This window comes from Citrus clementina, unplaced genomic scaffold (assembly GCF_000493195.1).
Source record: "Citrus clementina cultivar Clemenules unplaced genomic scaffold, Citrus_clementina_v1.0 scaffold_5, whole genome shotgun sequence".
NCBI classification, from domain to species: domain Eukaryota; kingdom Viridiplantae; phylum Streptophyta; class Magnoliopsida; order Sapindales; family Rutaceae; genus Citrus; species Citrus x clementina.
Window position 1 is genome coordinate 31,081,363 of NW_006262201.1, and position 17,163 is coordinate 31,098,525.

General features: G+C 33.3%; 3 protein-coding genes across 4 annotated transcripts; all 3 read right to left on the minus strand.

Moving 5' to 3' along the window:
* Nucleotides 1–2,719: 2,719 nt before the first annotated feature.
* On the minus strand, nucleotides 2,720–8,029 carry LOC18041828 (vesicle-associated protein 2-2). 2 transcript variants are annotated; one of them, XM_006433054.2, is made up of 9 exons: nucleotides 7,786–8,029; nucleotides 6,731–6,865; nucleotides 6,271–6,341; nucleotides 6,084–6,165; nucleotides 5,276–5,391; nucleotides 5,027–5,209; nucleotides 4,049–4,657; nucleotides 3,491–3,568; nucleotides 2,720–3,154 (listed from the first exon to the last, which is right to left on the minus strand). In XM_006433054.2, exons 2-9 carry the CDS (start codon nucleotides 6,777–6,779, stop codon nucleotides 3,044–3,046), a joined length of 1,299 nt encoding a protein of 432 aa, XP_006433117.1. In that variant the 5' UTR covers nucleotides 6,780–6,865; nucleotides 7,786–8,029; the 3' UTR covers nucleotides 2,720–3,043. The 2 variants fall into 2 exon arrangements, with proteins under 2 accessions (XP_006433117.1, XP_024040452.1); XM_024184684.1 differs by lacking the exons at nucleotides 6,084–6,165; nucleotides 6,271–6,341; nucleotides 6,731–6,865; nucleotides 7,786–8,029 and adding an exon at nucleotides 5,618–5,680.
* A 2,096-nt stretch (nucleotides 8,030–10,125) lies between these two features.
* On the minus strand, nucleotides 10,126–12,833 carry LOC18041829 (transmembrane protein adipocyte-associated 1). Its single transcript, XM_006433056.2, has 6 exons — nucleotides 12,338–12,833; nucleotides 11,563–11,754; nucleotides 10,979–11,141; nucleotides 10,788–10,884; nucleotides 10,597–10,678; nucleotides 10,126–10,437 (listed from the first exon to the last, which is right to left on the minus strand). Exons 1-6 carry the CDS (start codon nucleotides 12,653–12,655, stop codon nucleotides 10,360–10,362), a joined length of 930 nt encoding a protein of 309 aa, XP_006433119.1. The 5' UTR covers nucleotides 12,656–12,833; the 3' UTR covers nucleotides 10,126–10,359.
* Nucleotides 12,834–14,473: 1,640 nt separating this feature from the next.
* On the minus strand, nucleotides 14,474–15,567 carry LOC18041952 (F-box/kelch-repeat protein At1g57790). The gene is made up of 2 exons (XM_024183775.1): nucleotides 15,259–15,567; nucleotides 14,474–15,175 (listed from the first exon to the last, which is right to left on the minus strand). Exons 1-2 carry the CDS (start codon nucleotides 15,565–15,567, stop codon nucleotides 14,474–14,476), a joined length of 1,011 nt encoding a protein of 336 aa, XP_024039543.1.
* Nucleotides 15,568–17,163: the final 1,596 nt, after the last annotated feature.

Consider the following 17,163-nt stretch of genomic DNA (forward strand, 5'->3'; position numbering starts at 1 on the left):
AAGGTTTCTGAAAGTTAGACTACAATTAATAATGTGTCACGTTTGCACAACAACAAGATATCTATCTTAGGGTTTACACAAAATTTCACCAATTGGAAAGGAACAATGGATTTGATCCTGGCGAGAAAAAAATATTTTGTGTCAATGTCATTGTTATATAATCTTAGTATTATTTAGGGGTATTCAGAATCCAATCCGTCTGATCCATAGAAATCTGATCCGTAAGAATCCAATCGGTGGATTGGTGGATCAAATTTGATTAAAAATTTAAAAATTCACAGTCGGTGGATTGGATATAGATTTACTTCTATAAATCCGCAAAATCCACAAATCCACTAAAAAATAAATTTTTTATTAAATAAAAATAAACTTGTAAATATAGTATTATACTTACTAATAAATAAATATGTTAAAATATAGTTACATTAACACCATCTAATATCTTATCTGATAATTATATAACATAAAATAATTAAATAAAAATAATAATTTCCTAAGCAGTCAATTTTTATGTATTGATTTGAACAAATGAGATTTTTTTCTTTTTGGTGTATTGTAGCTTGACTCTTTGAATGTATTTTCTAACTTAATTTAAACAATTAATTTATTCAAATCTTATTTTATTTTGAATTTGATCGGTAGTAAAAAAATTTCATATTAATTTTTTTATTTAGTTAGTTTGTGAATAAGACATAATTAAAAATATTTAACTTGCAAACCAATCCGTAAAATGGTGGATTGAATATAAATTGATGTCCAATCCGCGAACACCCCTAGTATTATCTCTCTCAATTACTGAAGTTTAAGTAATTTACTCGTGTATTATTATGAATACATTGTTATTTATTGATTGGATATAATTAGTTAATTTTCTTTCGATTAACAATATTTATATTGGTAATTATTTGGTTACCATATTTGATAGATGATTAAGAGATTTTTGAATTGATAAAATATTACTAAGAAAAATTGAATGTTCACAGATTAGTTAAAAAAAATTAAAACTTTTTTTTTTGAAATAAAAATTAAAACTTTTTAAAGGGAAGCAAATAGGGCTATAGCTAGGGATGGCAATGGATTGGATCTGATCCAAGATCCACGTGATCCAAATCCAATCGGATCGGATTTGGATCGGTTTAAAATGGATTTGGATCGGATTTGGATATTGATGTGCGGATCTAAGACGGATCTGGAGCAGATCTGGATCTATCTTAATATCTAAATCCATATCCATATCCACTCATCTTTTACTTTTATTTTATTTTAAAAGTTTCTTAACAATTGTGGAATTATAATGATAATAAATTTTATTCATAGCATATTAGTAGTATTTACCATGCAATTAAACTCTTAAAACTTAAAGGTTAGTTTTGTAAATTTAAAGGTCATCCAACCCCAAAGCATGTACATGCAATATTCAAATTGCAAGCCAAGTAATATAACCTGACAATTTATTTTATTATATTAGCCAAATAATTTTTAAGGAATATAATTATTCATATATTTAGTCAAATATGGTCATAATAAAAATAATAAAAGACTGAATATAAATCATATTTAATTTATATGTTATTATCTAATGTTGTAGGGATAATGGTAGGTGTATCGTGGATATTAGAATGATGAAGGAGACAATAGAATATTAGATTGATCTTACTCCTGCAATTACTTCTGAATGATATTTTATTATCTTTCTTATTTGTTGTTTTGGTGTAAAAGTATAAGCTACAATATTTATTATATTTTTGAGAAAAATTATATAATTCATTTGTTATCAATACATTTTAGCCTTCAATTTTCAATCTAAAAAATTATTACTTTTTTATTACTGAATTTTAGAATTCATGACGGATTTAGAGCAGATATGGATTTTAATTTTTTTTCGGATTTGGAGCAGATATAGATATTTATTTTTTTTTTTGGATCTGGATATGGAGCGAAAAATATAGATTCATGACGGATCTAGAGCAGATACGAATCTTAATTTTTATTATGAATTTAGATATGAAGCAGAGTAGATCCAACTCATATCTGCCCCATTGTCATCCCTAGCTATAGCAAGCACCCTTTTGTTTGTTGTGGGTCTCGCCTCACCGCAAGCACTGAATAAAAAAAGAAGAAGACAATATGTAATATCACCTCTTTAGAAAATTATATACCACGACAGCGAAAGAATTGTCGTATATGATTTTCCACAGCTTTTACAAGATATATAAAGCCCTGCAATTTCCCTTTTCGACGTTTTCGAAAATGCTTCAAAAAGATTAGATCTAACAACGTTTTCAAAAATGAGGCTATAGAGCTTTTGCAGTATTTTTCACATACTATCGTAATACAGATTTGATGTAGTGAAAATTAAATTAACAGCAACCATGGATCCTGGTAATCCACCAACGGCTTACTTCTCATTGTCATCCTTTTATCTCTCTTTTGATTAGTTTAAAATTAAAGAAATCTATTTATCTGACGTTACCGGTTATCCTTTAATTAATTAAATAATTATCATTATATTAAATAAATAACCGAAATCAAAATATTTAAATCTGAGAATTCACACTAATCGCACCATCAATACTATAAAAATATATACATCGTCATAGAGAAATCTGTAAAAATATTTGTAACTTGTAACTCAAAATTTGAAAAGCGCAGAAAATTAAAGAAAAACTCAATGAGAGATATCATATTACAGGCACCAACTAGAGATGAGAAAGGAGTATAAAAAGGTAAAGCAAGCATCGCTTTAGTATTAACTTAAAGAAATCAATGAATATACCATAAGCAAAAGCAATTATTTCATATCCAATCTAAGGGAAAAGTTTCCTCCAGCAGTACGACATAAAGTCCTTTTGTTCCATTTTCTTTGTAAAATTCTGCATATACAGAAACACCAAGTAATAAACCGAAGCCCCCTATACACCTTTTCACATTCACAGTGAGACTAGGGAAATGCATATACTCTACATTTTTCTAACTATTATCAAACAAACTTTGTTAATCAGTCTAGAAAATCTCTTCTTCTAAAAAGTGTTCCTTTTCTTCTTCACAATATCAGACGGCCGAGGACGAAACTGATAAGTGCCACCATACACACAAACAGAAGAGGAAATCCAACATGAACATTTTTCACAACTGATTTACTCCTCAACATGTCCTGAAAGAAACGCGGGGGCAATGCCCGCAAAGACATTAACAAGAGCATCACAATAAGGGATTTATAATTACTTTATCATTTGCATCAGAGTAAAATGAATTTAGACATGAAGGAATATACAGCCAGAGGGACAAAGATTTTTAATCAAACAGACAATTTTTAAGGCTTAGAATGAATCATCTATAGTCATTCAAGAGCCAGAAAAATCCTAAAAATATCTATCTTATGATCATGGTGTTCTGAAAATATGAGTGCGAATTTTCAGTTATTCAGCTGAAATCATAGTAGTTGGGATAGAACATTTAGTACTTGGGAAGAAATGTATCTTGAACTTACCAGTTCTCCTTTTAAGATCTTCTTCTCTTGGATGCCCAATCTATTCTCCTCTGTGAGCTTTGAAATTGTAACTTCGGCCTGCAAAAGAAATCCATAAAACTTTATTACCATCAGAGGGTTACTTCAAAGGGAAGCTATAACCTCTCAAAAATTGCATTATTCCTAGGAAGGAAATAGATCCAGTATCACAAATGATCTAAAAAATGCAGCATGATTTCTTAAATGCACATTTTTATCTCCAATCTAACTAAAAACAAACAGAGTCCTCTCAAATACCAACGAAGCCCACTAGAACCCTCTCCTATTAAAAATATGCCTAGAGTTTTCAATCAAAGAGATACGACTATGAAAAAGGCAGTGAATAATTCTCGTTTGAAGCCAGTTCTACTGATTTTGGAAAACTAAGAAAACATCTGGACAAAAATACACAAATGACAAGAGATGGCTTCAATGGCATCAGGATTTACAGTTATCCAGAAAAAAATCTGTTCATGCAACTTCACAGAAACAACAAATTCACACTGTAAATAGTTTGGAAAATACTGAAAATAAACTGACCTCACTTAATTTTGATTGAAGCTCATTTAGTTTTGACTTCATCTCCTCAGTATCTTTAACTAACTCCAGCTCCTCTGCGGCCTTCACTGCTTTAAACTCAAGTTCCTTCATTAGTTTCAACTCTGCATCCTTTTTTGGCTGTAACTCTTCACCATTAACAACCTCCTTTGGTAGATTCAACTCTATGACATTTTCTTCCTTTAATTCCACACTGTTAGCTTCATCCTTCCTTGGCTTCAACTCAGGATCCTCTGTTGATGTCAACTCCTCACTACTAATGACATCCTTCCTAAGCTCCAACTCAGCATCCTTTGTTGATGTTAACTCCTCACCTCTAATGATATCCTCCCTAGGCTTCAACTCTGTATCTTTTGATGACTTTAACTCCTCACCATCAGCAACATCCTTCCTAGGATTCAAATCTGCATTCACCGTTGGAGTTAACTCCTGGCTGTCAACAACATCCTTCCTAAGCTTTACCTCTGTATCTTTAGCCGACTTTAATACCTCACCGCTAAAGAAATCCTCCCTCGGCTTCAACTCTTCAACCTTGTCAGGCTTTAATTTCTCGGCATTCACCAACTTGGATCCCTCCACATTCTTAGAAACCTAACAGACAAGGAAACAGCCACATAAATAGAATTGTATATGTTTGTTTAGAGTAATAGGGTCCAATAGATTCATAAGAAAAGAAAAGAAGTTGGTAATATGCATTACAGTTTGACTTTCAGACTCAACGCTCTAGCTTAGTGAACTCGGAAAAAAAAAAAAAAAAGAGTTTGACAAATCAAGACAATACTTTCACTGCTCAAATTGTGCTTTCAGGTTCCCCATGAATGAGACTAAAGAACTGTGAAGAAAAAAGAATTTGAAAATAGAAACAGCTTAATTTAAAAAGTATATTCAGATTTGGGCAGTTGGAGATAATATCAGAGAGTTAGCAGATACAATATCTCAAGGACAAAAAGATTCTCTAACCGTGTGAGGAGGGGTGAGGATTTCAAATTTACTGAATACTGGATCTTTCAGTGATGAGGATTCATAAGTTGGTCCCTGCTTCAGTACTCCATTAATTGGTGATAATACTGGCGAATTAGGAGGGCTAATAAGGATCACTCTCAGCTTGTTCTCTTGAATATACCTGCCATCATCTTTGGCAAACTGCCATATAAAGCAATCAGCAACCAAGCCATGATAATCAAGTCCAACACCACTACAAGAACTCACCATGCTAGCTGTAATATCCTCATCAGTTGTCCCCACAGGCACCACTGTGCTTTGGATTAAGAACTTGTCTTTGCACACCATATCAGGTGGTGCTACCGCTTGAGCTTGCATTGTAACTGAATCAACAACACAGGCAACAGGAAATAATAACAATATTAATTATTGGAAAGAAAATAGTATATAGTCAGAAAATACAGTTAAGAAGAGAAAAACATGTCAAATGAGTAAAGCAATGAAAGAATGACGTCCGAGACTATCAGCCTACTCCATTGGTAAGTTGCATAATAATACTCAAGCAATGAGTCCTAGATTAGGTTATCCTTCATTGTCCAAGTTAAATACCTTATCAACTCATGGTAAGTGAGCAGTGTGGCCTACAAGTTGTCTCTTTTGAGCAGGCGATCACTGTCTTCTTACAGAGAAACCAATGCCCCAAAGAAATTAATATCCACCAATTGACTGATTCACAATTAGCACCTATTATGATACACTTTCTACAATTATGATTCCAACTTCAACACACAACATTTGCCTCACTCATCCTCATTGTTTCTTCTGAAAATGACCTCACCAAAATAGAGGTGCTTTATGTCCAGCATAAGATATTTAATGACTTGCATCAGTGTAAACATTATATACCTCGAAACAACATAATGACCACAGTGGACTAGAAGTTAAGCATTCAAGATTAACAGCCAGTGATAGCTTTGAAAACACCCAGAAGAAATAACAACAGGGTAGTTTTGGTTGTGCACATAGATACACACAGAGATAAAAACAATCTAAACAGAATATGAATAAGGAATACCATTAAAGTCACAAGTAGATTTTGGCAGAATTATGCCCACATTTGGTCGCACACAGTACTTCTTGGGAGAAGTAGTTTTAACCTGTCAATATCATTCCTCAATATATTACCATCTGTGCATTCTATGAAATCAAATAAGATTACAACACTGTTAAAAGTTGAAAAACAAGCAAATTATGATTCACACCTTAAAAGCAACATAATGGTGGGTGTTATTGGTCAGTCGAACTGAGCATGAACTTTGCTTCTTCAATTCAACTGCGCAGGGAAAAAAATAAAAAGAAAAAAGGCACCAAGATAATCAGTCCATTGTTTTAGCATATAATCAACTATCATAAATAAATAATAAAGGAAAGGCAACATAATTATTATACCAATATGAATATTCCATTCAGCATTCATCAACAATCATATAGAATAATAAAAATAATAAGCATATTCACCTATGGAAATCTACAGCTCTGTTTCATCACAAATCGTCAAGAAAAAATTAAAAACAACGAAAAGAGAACTAAAACATCATAATTTCATTTTACAGGCACTGTAAATATTCAGGAAAAAAAATCAACAAGTTTTACAATCACACGTACAGAATCAATGGCCCACACCAGAAATTGTGACCAACACGAACTACCATAGAGACTCACATATGAATTTCAGTTCCTTGGGTTGAATTTCCAAGAGTTGCTTATTCATCGTGTTTGTTAGTTCTTCTACTTTCAAAGATTCTTATAGGCTTAACATCCACCGCTACAGCCAATTACAGATCCAAATCTCTTCCCCTGCGTAATCAAATAAATTAGCACTTTAGCCAACAATCCACAAAATTATATCCAATTCACAGATTGCCTAATGCAAAATAGAAATGAAAAATGCAATACTTATGCTGACTTAATTTTAAAAAATTGAATTCAGACATCTGATTCTATTTTTGACTCGTTTTGACTCAGTTATGATAGTAAAAATTAAAATAAAAACGAGTTCCCGAGCAAACAGTGATCATAATTCGCATAGAAGCTTCAACGAATTGAGAAAACGTGTCAAGTTAACTCAAGGTGAACACCAAACTCATTCGTATACGTTAAAAATGATCGACGAAACAACGACGAAGCCGGAATCACAGAACCGGAAATTAAAAAAAAAATTATACAACAGTCAACGAAACGGAACCAGTCAACATAATGAGGAAAAAAAACCAACCATAATAAAACTTAATACCAACTCGTCCTCAACTCAGATCGTTCGTTCAACAAAACAGCAACGAAAAATAGTCAACAAAATCGAATTCCGACTCACTTTTCCGCTCGGATCATAGAGTACCAGTCGAATCAAAAAAAAAAATGAAAACGCAAACAAAACGAAACGACGTCGTTTCCAATTTTGCAGTCTCGAGTGCAATCACTCAGGAAGAAGAAGCTCCTCTGTTTTTACTATTCAAATATCCAAGCAAACGAACTCAACACTAACGCAGATTCTAACTCGTTTCTTTCAGAAATATTTAATAACAAACAAATAAAAAAATAAATAACACAAAAACGACAACGTCACGATCTCGAAATCGCTAGAAACTCTGTGTTATGTGCGTGATCGAGTTCAGATTAATTAAATCATTGAGTCATTCGAAAGATAAAAGAGTGAGTGAGAATGAAGCAAAAACGACAGCGTTTTAGGAATGATGAAAAGATAGATAGCCTAAGCTTACCGGTTTTCGTCTTAGAACGTGAAAGAGATAGAGAGAGAGTGAGAGAGAGAATCGAGAAAGTGATGAGCTCACGGTGAAGAAGAGAACATAATAAAATATATAGATTATGTAACGTCGTGGAAGTGTCGTATTGAGATGATAACGTCGTCGTTTTATAGAGAGAGAGAGAGATGAAGTGCAGTGCTGCTGCAGATTCCACTGTCGATGGGAAGTGAAAGACAAGTTTTGACAGGCGTTTGTTGAATTGTTGTACCCGCCGTTTCACTCGTGTGCCTCGCCTTTTGTTTGCCTCAGCTCACTCGATGTTAATTAATTATTGGCAAATGCTATGTTACAATTAATGTAACATACACACTCAACAACAACCACACAAATTGTGTGGGCCCATTATTTGTGTGGTTGTTGTTGAGTGTGTATGTTACATTAATTGTAACATAGGGGCTCCCTAATTATGATTATAATTTTTCTCTCCCAAAACTGAAATTTTCAAAACGTTTGTGGAGGAAATATAATTTTGCAAAATTTTAGATTAAAAGGAAAAAAAAAAAGAAAAAAGTTAAATATCTATCTAATTGTTATGATTGAAAGAACTAATTTTGTTTGATAGCTAATATTAATCCACAATTTTAATTGCAATGGAGCCAGTGATGTCTTAAAGGTTAAGATTGGGTGCAAAAATAGCACTACGTAACATACCAAATGCAGCAAAATTTCTCAAACTGAATTATTTTCTTCCATCTGAAGGAAGATGATCAATTATCACTTCACACAACAACTTTCAAATAGACTAAAGAAAATATATTCTTTATTAATATACCAACTCACGCTATCTCTCTTTTTTGGTAATATGAATTTTTTTTTCACTTTTAAAATATTTTAAATACCTAAAATCATATTTAGTATTGTCTGAGAATTTGATCGAGTGATTTTTAAACAGCTTTCGTTGGCCGTGACCAGTTTAATTCCGAAGAGATAAAAATTTTACTTTTTATAAATTTTTTTTAATGTCTACTTTGCGTGACCTTTAGTAATGGAGTGGTAGAATAGTTTTAAGAAAATGCAAAACTTAGCGTTTAAAACATTTGTTGAAAGAAAGAACATTTTTTTTGTGTTGAAAACATTTGTTAGAAGAGAGAACATTTTTACTTTTCCCAAATTCATTTATCAATTTACAAATTTGTGTTTAAAAAACATTTGTTGGGAGTTACGTGGAAGTCTTTGTTGTCTTGCTTCGTTTGAGGGTTTGAAAGAGCAATCCATCCATGCAAGACTTTTGAATTTGGTTGATTTGTGTGTCCCACTAAAGTCAATATTGTATAAGATCAACTTTGGATCTCCTCATAACCTTTGCCTTCTCCACTTTATACCGTTGTGTAAAATCAAATTATTCCTTATTCAAAAGTAATTGTTGTAAAGTCGCTTTTCAATAGAAGAATTTAGTCATTACTCCATGGATGTGTGTCTCTTTCCTCATTGCTCCTTTTCATGTATTTTGCCTTTCGGTTTATCATTTTCTAGAGTTTAATTACTCATAATCATTCATATGAACCAATATAAAGATGTTTTTTTTTTTCTCAAAATATAAAATTTGGGTGACGTTCTTTTTTGTAAGATATATAATAAGAGTCTTTAGATTGGCAAGCAAAAATTACACTAAAAGTTTGTTCCAATTATGTGTGTTCATGGTGGAGAATCTCATTATCTTGACAATCATATAAAATATGTAACAACTTTTATAATCAATCAAAACATAAACTTATATGCACATTATTGACATGCAAGAAGAGTCTTACCAATTATTTCTATAATAATGTATATAAATCTACACATGATTATTGTAATTATTATTATTATTTCGATCGACTGTCAATCTTTTGCCTAGGTCTTGATTTTCTATCTACCAAAATATAATAATACTGGTAATAATTTTTTAAAGTCAACTTTAATATAATGACTAATGACGAGCGAAATTAATATATTAGACCAAGAATATTCTACAACTTTTATAATTATAAATACTGAGTCATCAAGCTACTTTACAAACTCAACGTCCCACCTAAAAGGAGAAAAAAACTCATTAAAAGGAAGAAGAGAATGGCAGCAACTAGCAAGAAAGTGAAATAAAACCAACTCAATTAGTTGGGAACTTTTTATTTTTTATTTTTTTAAAGAAAAGAATTAGTTGGGAACTTTGAAAAGGGCTGGAAGCAATCAAATACAGGATCATGTATGTGAAAAAATCATTTAATCTGTGTCTTTCTTCCATCTGTCTCTCTATGGACCATTCAAAAAATGGCAAACAGTTCATCTCACGTTGATTAGTGACAATAGACAAGCAAATTACGCTTTTAATTTTGTGACACGTACCATTGAGGTTTTTATTTACGCCAAAAAAAAGATAAGGAAAACGACTATATCATTCATAGAGGTCGAGTTTATCAAGGCACATATTCTGCATTATTAGCTTATCAACATATGCCTTAACTCTCAGCATCTTTCCAATTTTGGAGCATATTACAATATTTACAGAGTCTAACAACAAGATCGTCTCACGGTTATGAAGTTGCTTCTGTTTCATTCCCAATCAGCATCGAAGAATCCGGCATCTTTCATCTCAGAGTAATATACATTCTCTAAGCGCAAATCTTCCTCCTAAATCACCAAAAACAATAAGTTGTGAGTCATAGCTATACATTAATGTATCATCATGTTATTTCCCGAAAGTCAGTTGACAAAATTCATGACTATGAAACTAAAAGGAATCGAGATAAAGAGAAAAATATCTTGAGATCAATGAATGGTGTTAATTACCTGGAAGAAGTCTGCCAAGAACGTTACGTATATAAGAGGAAGATAGAAGGCATGGTAACACACATTTGTGACACCATACAGCCTGTAAAATAACATCATCAGCATATTAGGAATCGAGGACAACTGAAGGATGACATATTTAAATAGGTCATATACAAAAACTTCTGCTTTAAAGAGTGGTCCAGACTTACCAGTACCCAAAACTAGCTCCATTAAGCACACAAGCAAACAGAGCTAGGGCATTCAAGATAAACATAATACTGATATATTTGTAGAATGCTGGTCTGGCTGCAAAAATGGAAAGCAGACACTAAAATTACAACATGCAGTTTTTTGATGGGTATAAAAACCACTCGTTACAAAATGCATATAATTGCCATACCAGGTAACCTTTCTCTCCACTTGGAGTGGTACATGAACAAAATGATTCCATACACTGCTGTTAGCACCAGCCTATGTACAACCCACAAACCCCATTTAACATGAGGCGATTGCCCATTGCTGTCAATGAACAGAGGGATCCCGAATCCAAAAAGGTAAACCGCCTGAAAGAGAAATAAATAATGAAAGACCTTTTCCTTTTACCGTACTGTGTGAATGCCAAATAGGAAAAAGAACTACATTATGATAAACCAAAGAAAGAAGACAGAGAAATGATTTGATACAATTCTGCAGAGCATTATCAAAAGCATGTTGATCAATATCAGCAAAAGCTTAAATATACATGTTTTCTCAGCAGTTCACATCCGGTCAATCAATATAAAGTTGGAACCTCAGATAGAACCTTTTTAGATTGGATGGGAATGACTGAAAATATACTAAGTTGTACTATGTCAAACCAGAGACCTTGATTCTTCCCAGAATTTGGCATACTTTTTAATTGCAGATTTCTCCAGTCTCGTGCTAGTATCCTATGGTCAAGAATAGATAAAGCTTGAGAAAAAGGAGGAAGAGTGAAAGACATACCTTGAGAATTATATCCAGCCCAACAACGAGTCCTGAGATACCAAAGGTGCGTGCTAAGGCTTCCGGCCCACTTGCATAATTCCCTTGGAACAAAAAGGCCAGCAAGCTTACTTCCAAAAACAGCATCCCAGATTTTGTAAACAGAGATAAGATATTCCATGCAACTTCTTTCCCAGGAGTGCACTCCCATGCCTGTGTTAGCAAACAAAGTTTAGTTTGATCTTAATCAGTAGGTCCAGAGAAGTCCAGCAAGAAACTCACACGATAAGCTTACCACAGGCAATCGCATGAAGCATCCTCTGATCATCTAAGACCAGGGTAACATTGCTCTTAAATGCAAGCAATTATAGCATCATAAACATCAAAGCTTTAGAATTCTAACTTAATTTTAAACCATCACATGGAAGTAAGTGTTGGCTTAGTCAACATCAACTTTCAATGAAAGAGAGTTAGCAAGGACAATTACAGCCAATTAAGTGAAAGTTTAGAGGCCCGCACATTAGACCAAATGAACTAACTATCCCTCAAACTGGCTTCATTTTAATTGGACTAGCTGAGAGCCAAATGAGTCACACTGAACACAAACCATAGACAATATTGACAATACTCCTACCGAATGAGATTACCCACATAAATGCAATTCCAATTCTAAAGAGTACCCATCATTCCAGTCTCCCGTAATAAAAGAAATATTGCTTCATTTACTGCTACCAATACAATAAAAAAATTGCAGCAAAAATACGAAATTTAAAAGCTTTGATTGAAACCCACAAACCTGAAGGCAGCACCAAGCAAGGTTGAGCAAGCTAACAAGCCAAAGACAACCATAATAAGCAATCATGATATGGGATCGTCCATTGGATAGCTTCGAGAAGCTCTTTTTAGCTTGAAACGAAAGGTAGAGCACAAAACAAAGCGAAGACACGATCAAAACGACATTATGCAAGAACCCATGACATTCAACAAGCCACTTATAGAGTCCCGACCCAAAAAAGGAACCCCCTTTGACAATTGAAGATGAACTGAAATTAGGGTTTTGTGACAATGCAATTAAAGGAAATGGGGATTGAGCAATTTGGTCAAGAACTCGCATCTTGTGGGTAGTGCATGCAGATTAAAGAAATAAGAGAAAACCCTAACCCTAAACTTAGATTTCAATTAATTTTTTTCAATTGGGCAATTTAGAATGTCTGAATGGGCAAACCTCGGAGCTTTGGCTACGTGTCTGGGTTGAAGGATTGACGTTGCGAGTCGTCAAAGGTGCTTATCTCCTGCGATGAAAATGATTTTATAAAAATTAAAAGCTTTACTAAATTATAATGTATTTAATTTTCAATAAAGTCCTCATTATTTGCTTGAAAATAAAACCAAACCAATGGTTTGCGGAATTCAACATTTAAGTTCCCTTAACTTACCATGTAGAAAGGCTTTTTTAGTAGTTGAATGGATGCAAGTTCTGACTTGCATCTTAACTCTAAACCTTTTTTATTATTGAGAAATTATATCAATTGAGTTAACTGAGACCTAATTGTTATTTTTATTAAAATAAAATATTTAATGAATTTGGGCATTGTTGACTTGACGCATTACTCAAAAACCAAAATAGGGTGGTAAAAGGGTTAACACCTTTAAAGTTTAACAAAACCACATGTAACTTGAAAGATTTCTCCGAAGGTAAAATTTTTGCACTAACATATTGGAAGGAAAGTTACAACACCCCTAGTCATGGGGGGAGGAAGTAGGTAAAAGCTTGGGTGGATAGTGGCCCCAGCCGCCCCAAGCCAAAACTAAGTACAAGTGAAACAAAGGTATGACTTCAAATTTCACCGTGTCTTTGAAAATTCTACGTATGGACCTAATTTTTGCACAATTTAATGATTTTCTCTTACAAATAATGAAAGCCGAGAGATGAGAAAAGATGAACTTTCTGTTTTTTTTTTTTAATGTAGAATCTAGCTTTGCACTATTCTTTTCTTTTCCAAATCATAATCAAAGGTCACTCTATGATACCGTTATTTTTTTTATAACATTAATAATATAATAAATGTGTGCAATTGAATTTAATCGACGATATTCATTATTTCTATTCATGAAAAAATTTCTTTTATTTAACAATATTTTAAACCGGTTAAAATGCGCTATTTAAATTTTAAAAAGAAAAGAAGAAAAAGATGATGAATGTTTCAAATTTAGGTCAATGTAACTCTTATGATCAGAGTTGTATACAAATTCATGTTGAGTTCAAAATCCTAAATCGACTTAAGGTGTGTTTGAGATTGAGGTTGAGCAGTTGTAACTTAAAAGTTACAACACTAAAATGTTTGGTAAATACTAGCTGCTATGACTTGTAACCAATGTTCATATAATTTTTCACTTGTATAATAAAAAATCTGTTATATTTTTAATAATTTTGTTCAAATTATTATTTAAAATTTATATTTACTACATATTATTAATTTTAATTTAATAGTTATAACTTTTTTTCCACAGCAGCTATACACACCTTAAATTCCTTATTTATATGAGAAATTTCCCCTTCATCCTAATCGAGATTTATCATTTCTCGATGGGTATATTATGTTGAACTTTAACTGATCAAGACATAAATACTCATAAATTCATGCAATATAGATTTTGTTGATGAAAACACCATGTGCCCCACACAACCTATTTTTCATTATAATTTAGTGTTTTCATTTGACCAATACAAAATAATTTGTTCGCATCAGCAGCATTACCAATTCTATATAGGATAGCATCATAAAATTAAAAAAGAAAAAGAAAAAAATTAAAGAGCATGCATAAACTTAAAAACAGGAAAAAGTAAATAAGAATATTACCACCTAATTGAGGAGGTAGAATCCGAGTTTGCAGCAACTCTTTTCCTTCCCATCATAATCAGATCATTAATCTACAAATATCCAAATTTATTGATCTTCTCACAGGGCTGAATCCAAATTTGGGTCGTGTCCTCCTCCTTCCAATATTCATAACCCCGAGTTCTCGGAGCAACTTTTGATGAGTCACTTTCAACAGGCTTCCGAATAAATTCACTCCATTGATCACGGATGTAAGAATAGGGACCGAACCAATGCATTGTGTTTGCAAATGCACACCCCTTTTCTGCAGGAACCCACCACAAGCACGAAGCACCCATGAACAAAGCTCTATCATCCAAGCATTCAATTTCAAACCAATCCATTTGTGACCGATTAAGTGTGAAAACACGATATCCAGAACTATTAACAACTTTACCAAAAATCAAAAGGCTTCCATCATACTCAGTCAAGTATTTATACATAAATAAAATCGACGGTGGATATGGCAGTATTTCCCAATTTTGGGACGCAACGTTATAGGCAACAATAGCTTCTAGAGAAAAGAAGGAACAGTAAAGGAATCCATCCGCACACACCATATTTTTAACATATCGATAATTATCTCGAAACCGGAGCTCAATCCAGGTTGTATCTCCAGGTCTACAAATGCTAATACAACTTATCTCCATGATACCTACCCATGTTACAAAAACCACACAATCTGGAGAAACAGGAGTCTCTGAGAAGGTTGCTTTGGCGATACTAAACTCGCGCCATACAGGAAGGTTAATGATCTGATCAGCAAAAGGTGAGTAGAAGAAGAGTGGAGAACATTTTCGACCCCGGAAATAACGTTTCTCTCTCCCTCGAATAGCACCCAACCATGTTTTGAATCAAGTGGCCTTGCACCCAACAGTGTTGTTCTGTTTTTGTCACTATTGAAAACAGTGAATCTTTGTTTGTGACAAGGGTTGTAGAGATAACATGAGTGAGAATTATAACCCATCAACCACGTAAATTTATCCCTATATTGGATGTCTACTGATCGCCATCTCTTGCAAACGGCCCCGAAACGAATTTGATAAACAACATAAAGACGGCTGACGATTAAATGTATGATGACAAGAGGAAGATCAGACCATGATCGCCTTTCAAGCTTCTGCTTCTCCTTGATGCCACCAGCCATTGCACAACAAAATTGATTCTCCGAAAGTAAACTTCTGAGTGTTTTAGGAAGGATTTAGGGCATTTTTTTCCCTAATAAATTGGAAATGGGAAGGCCCAAGTGCTTGACCCGTCTTCGAATCGTTCCGGGCTTAAGAATTAAAATTTGGGCTTTGCTGCAGGTCTAGTATGTAACAGGTGTGAAATCATGTACTTACTGTGTCACACAACACGCAATCATTGGCTTCCCCTGTAGATAAGCTTTATTATTCTGATCATTGTCTCAACTCCACGCGTAGAATCTGGGCAGTCTTGCTCTGTAATGAAGTCTTGCTTATTTGCTAAGCATTTGTTGAGTCATAAGTCACAAAACCTTCACTTTGGCATATGAAGGACATATATTGTTTTCAGTAGAGCTACTAACACTTAAAAAAGTACTTATAAACTGCTTTATATGTTGTATTTAAATTTTATCTACAATTAGATCATTATTAGAAAACTAATGTTGCAAGTCCCAATTGGTATCCCAACTATATGAAATCAAACATTTCACGTAGGCTACATGCAACATAAACAACAAGTGATTTTCTTTCACAAATAATGAAAGCTTGGATAGGATAAAAGATACGAGAAAAGATGAATTTTGGTTTTTTTTAGTAGTATTACACATTTTAAGATTTTTATCATAAAAACTTATCTCAAATGATGTGACTTTAATTAATTAGTTGGTGAGATAATATAACTAATTCACTTGGGTTTATAAAGAATTATCCACCACGAAATGAAAATACATCACTTAGAATGAAATTTGAGATAAAAAATTTAGAATGTTTATCATTATTATTATTATTATTATTTAAAAAGCGTGCATAAAGTTTGAATGAAATAAAACAAAATAAATCACATCTACATTTGAGAATGTAGAATCCAGTTTGTACCACTCTTTTCTTTCCCATTCATAATCATCGGAAGAGAATTCAAATTTATTGATCTTGTTTCAGCAAGCTAAAACCAAATTTCTATGAAGTTGGTTCCCACCCAATCTTCATTATCCCGAACTACTGGGGCAACTTTTGATGCGTCGCTTTCAACAGGCTTTAGGATAAATTCACTGCGTACATCTCGGCTATTAGAAAGGCTACCAAACCAATGTATTGAGTTTGCAAAAGAACTCTCCTTTTCCACGGAAACCGATAAGCATGAAGAACCTGAGAACAAAGTTCTACCGTTCAAGCTTTCAATTTCAAACCAATCCATTTGTGACCGGATTTAAGTGTAAGCGATGATTATCAGGTCTAATCGACGGTTGGATGCGGGAGTGTTTCCCAATTTTTGGATGCAATGTTAAAGGCACCAATAGCATTTTGACAAAGGAAGGAACAACAGAAAAGTCCATCCACGTACACCATTCCCAACCCAGAATTGGATACTGAGGAGGGAAATTAAGCCCTCTATCTATAGCTTCATTTTTTATTTCTTTTTCAATTAAACTAATAATATTATTATTTTATTATTTTTTTCCCTTTGCGGTGTGGCACCACTCTTTTTCTTCTTTTTTTTTTCTTTGTCCCAGTCAAAGAAGGAAGCAGCACCTCCTTCTTCAAAATAGGCAAGCCCA

Excerpts from the sequence above, each read along its gene's own strand:
- LOC18041952 (XM_024183775.1), bottom strand. The coding sequence starts at position 15,567 with ATGGCTGGTGGCATCAAGGAGAAGCAGAAGCTTGAAAGGCGATCATGG. Across the intron at positions 15,176-15,258 it reads TTGATTCAAAACATGGTTGG|ATCATTAACCTTCCTGTATG; the intron begins GTGCTATTCGAG and ends TTTGCTGATCAG.
- LOC18041828 (XM_006433054.2), bottom strand. The coding sequence starts at position 6,779 with ATGAATAAGCAACTCTTGGAAATTCAACCCAAGGAACTGAAATTCATA. Across the intron at positions 6,166-6,270 it reads ACCATTATGTTGCTTTTAAG|GTTAAAACTACTTCTCCCAA; the intron begins GTGTGAATCATA and ends TGATATTGACAG. Across the intron at positions 5,392-6,083 it reads ATCTACTTGTGACTTTAATG|TTACAATGCAAGCTCAAGCG; the intron begins GTATTCCTTATT and ends TTGTTGATTCAG.
- LOC18041829 (XM_006433056.2), bottom strand. The coding sequence starts at position 12,655 with ATGCGAGTTCTTGACCAAATTGCTCAATCCCCATTTCCTTTAATTGCA. Across the intron at positions 10,885-10,978 it reads GTGGAGAGAAAGGTTACCTG|CCAGACCAGCATTCTACAAA; the intron begins GTATGGCAATTA and ends CCATTTTTGCAG. Across the intron at positions 10,438-10,596 it reads TCTTGGCAGACTTCTTCCAG|GAGGAAGATTTGCGCTTAGA; the intron begins GTAATTAACACC and ends TTGGTGATTTAG.